The sequence below is a fragment of the Haliaeetus leucocephalus genome, unplaced genomic scaffold, assembly GCF_000737465.1.
Source record: "Haliaeetus leucocephalus isolate CR32 unplaced genomic scaffold, Haliaeetus_leucocephalus-4.0 Scaffold264, whole genome shotgun sequence".
Classification (NCBI taxonomy): Eukaryota; Metazoa; Chordata; class Aves; order Accipitriformes; family Accipitridae; genus Haliaeetus; species Haliaeetus leucocephalus.
Window position 1 is genome coordinate 279305 of NW_010972700.1, and position 2466 is coordinate 281770.

Sequence of the window (2466 nt, forward strand, 5' to 3'; positions counted from 1 at the left end):
TGCGGAGGGCTGGGGGCTCCCCGCCGTCCATCCGCGGGGGTGGGGGGTGCGGAGGCTGCGCTGCCTTTTGTTGTGCCCGGCCGCCCGCAGCGCCGGCTCCTCAGGGCTGCAGGGTGGTCCCAGTCACCCGGGCCCCGGAGGCGGATCGCTCTTTGTCTCTGGATCACCGGCGTTTGCACCTTCCTCCCCGCTCAGCGGCTGGAAACCCGAGCTGTTGTTAAAGAACGAACCGGGAAATCCGCCTGTGCCGCTTAGGAGACTGCGGGTGTTCACACTCGCCTTGTTAAGAAATACATCTGTTTTCAAAACCAGTCTGCCCACTTAGCCCAGTTGGGGTAAACCGCACTTCACGAACGTGTCTGGCTGTACAATATCCATTTGAGGCCTTTTGGCCCTTCACGGTTTAGACCTCACGTAGTCCCGTCGGGTTTTTAAGGCTTTGTTACCCACATGGACGACTTGAAACTAGAGCCACATATTGCCTAAACGCATTCTGCAACAGGGAAATGAGAGGCACAGCTACGAGAATGATAATGAAGACTTTATTTTCTGTACTATTGCATTTGTACTGCTGATACCAGAGCACCAATTTATGAGGGAAAGAAATCCAAAAGATTGTCCTCTTGAAAGTTTCTACAGTCTAGAGACTAGAATTTAAATCCTCTCACACAACACTGAGGTGATGCACATATACCCGGGGGGTTCACAGGACTCTTCCCCATTTTTGCTACAATTCCCAGTGCTTCTGATATGCAGATGGCAGTTTCATTATGTAGAACAAAGACAGACCCAGCAGGGAGTGGAAACTTCCCTCCCCTGTAGAAGGGGGAAGTGAACTTCTTACCGACTCAATTTCAGGAAAGCTAAACTCAGTGAACACCAGGTCCACAGATACAATAGTCCACATCTCTCTTTTCCCTATACTGAAGGACAGGGATGGGGAAAACTGGTCCTACTGAAAACCCCTCCTGTTGCTCCAGTGCCACCGAGCTGACCACCAAGGCCGTGTCTGCCTCCACAGAGCGCAAAAGAGCCCCAGGAAAGTCAGGCAGCTGGTGGCCCCTGCGGCCAAGAGCCGGCACAAGACTGTGAGGCTAACAAAGAAGCAAGGAGCCCCACTAAAGCCAGAAGGAAATTGGAAGCAACCAGGGCAACATCAAAGCAGAGAAAACTTTAAGTCAACACTATGCCCTGCTGGAACAGCAGCGGCTCTTCCAAGAGCCACTTGCCTGCTCCCAAAATGAGGTGGGAGCTCAAAACTCCCCACACCTCATGCGGAAGAGGGGGTCGATCCAGTCAGTAGTGCCAGAAAAACAAAGTTAAAAGCGATAGTGCTCTTCCAGACATACGGCAGCGGCTGTCAGTGTGGTGGCACGTCACATCAGGCAGCGAGCTGAGAACTCCGGTAACCCTGCCCGAAATCCTTCCCTAGTGTTCTGCAGAGTTAATTCTGCCAAGGAAAGCCAGCAGGACTCTCTCACAACAGCATTAAAATGCAGCGAAAAATAGAAGTCAACAAGCAGCCTGAGGGAGGGAACATCCCTCCTGTTGTGAAATAATTGGTTCAGGGTTACTGCCAGGACCACATCATTTCTTCAGGGTTTTATTTCTTGTGTGTTCTTTGCTTCCCCATCCTCCCCTTCTCTCTAAATTTGAAAACTGCATTGCCCAAAGTTGTGACAGCGATCGGCTACTCTTTAATAGTTTCCAACAGAACAGAAATAATCTAGACTGATATGAATACTTTGGTTTATATCATCCTCCAATAAATACTGCAAGAACACCTACAACAAAGCCAGAATTCTCTTACTAGGCAATGCAATGTTTACTCTAGTATTGTATAAAAACACGTGCCACTACTGACGTGTTTAGAATGTCCAGGTTTTCTTAAGGCATAAAAAGATTTATTAAAAAAATAGAAAGTAATTCTAAAAAGAGGAACAAACAAGTACATTGAATACCTCAGTAGATCAGTCCCAAATTTTTTAAAAGTAACATTTAGCATTAATAAAACAACCTCCCTAAAAAAAACTTCAGCAGGCAGAGAAAACAGCATAGTTAAGGTAAACACTTTAAGGAAAAACAGTTTACATGTTTTGTGTCCGCATTCCCTAGAAAAACCGAAAGCAAAGAGTGACTCAGTCCCTTATGACCACTGTGGGTGGCTCTGAAAAGAGCCTTTTTTTTTTTTGGTCCATTTTGCTTCCTGATTAGTCCTAGATGCGTTTACTTGGCTTTAGCCTTATGGCTGTCGGTCTTCTTGGGCAGCAGCACGGCCTGGATGTTGGGCAGCACCCCGCCCTGCGCGATGGTCACCTTGCCCAGCAGCTTGTTGAGCTCCTCGTCGTTGCGGATGGCCAGCTGCAGGTGCCGGGGGATGATGCGCGTCTTCTTGTTGTCGCGGGCCGCGTTGCCCGCCAGCTCCAGGATCTCGGCCGTCAGGTACTCCAGCACGGCCGCCAGGTA

At 49.1% G+C, this 2466-nt stretch overlaps 1 protein-coding gene across 1 annotated transcript; it reads right to left on the minus strand.

Moving 5' to 3' along the window:
- Positions 1–2095: 2095 nt before the first annotated feature.
- Positions 2096–2466, minus strand: LOC104832853 (histone H2A-IV-like; the record flags this gene model as incomplete). Its single annotated transcript, XM_010569233.1, has 1 exon — positions 2096–2466. A coding segment is annotated over one exon (240 nt), but the record flags the coding sequence as incomplete, so codon positions are not given.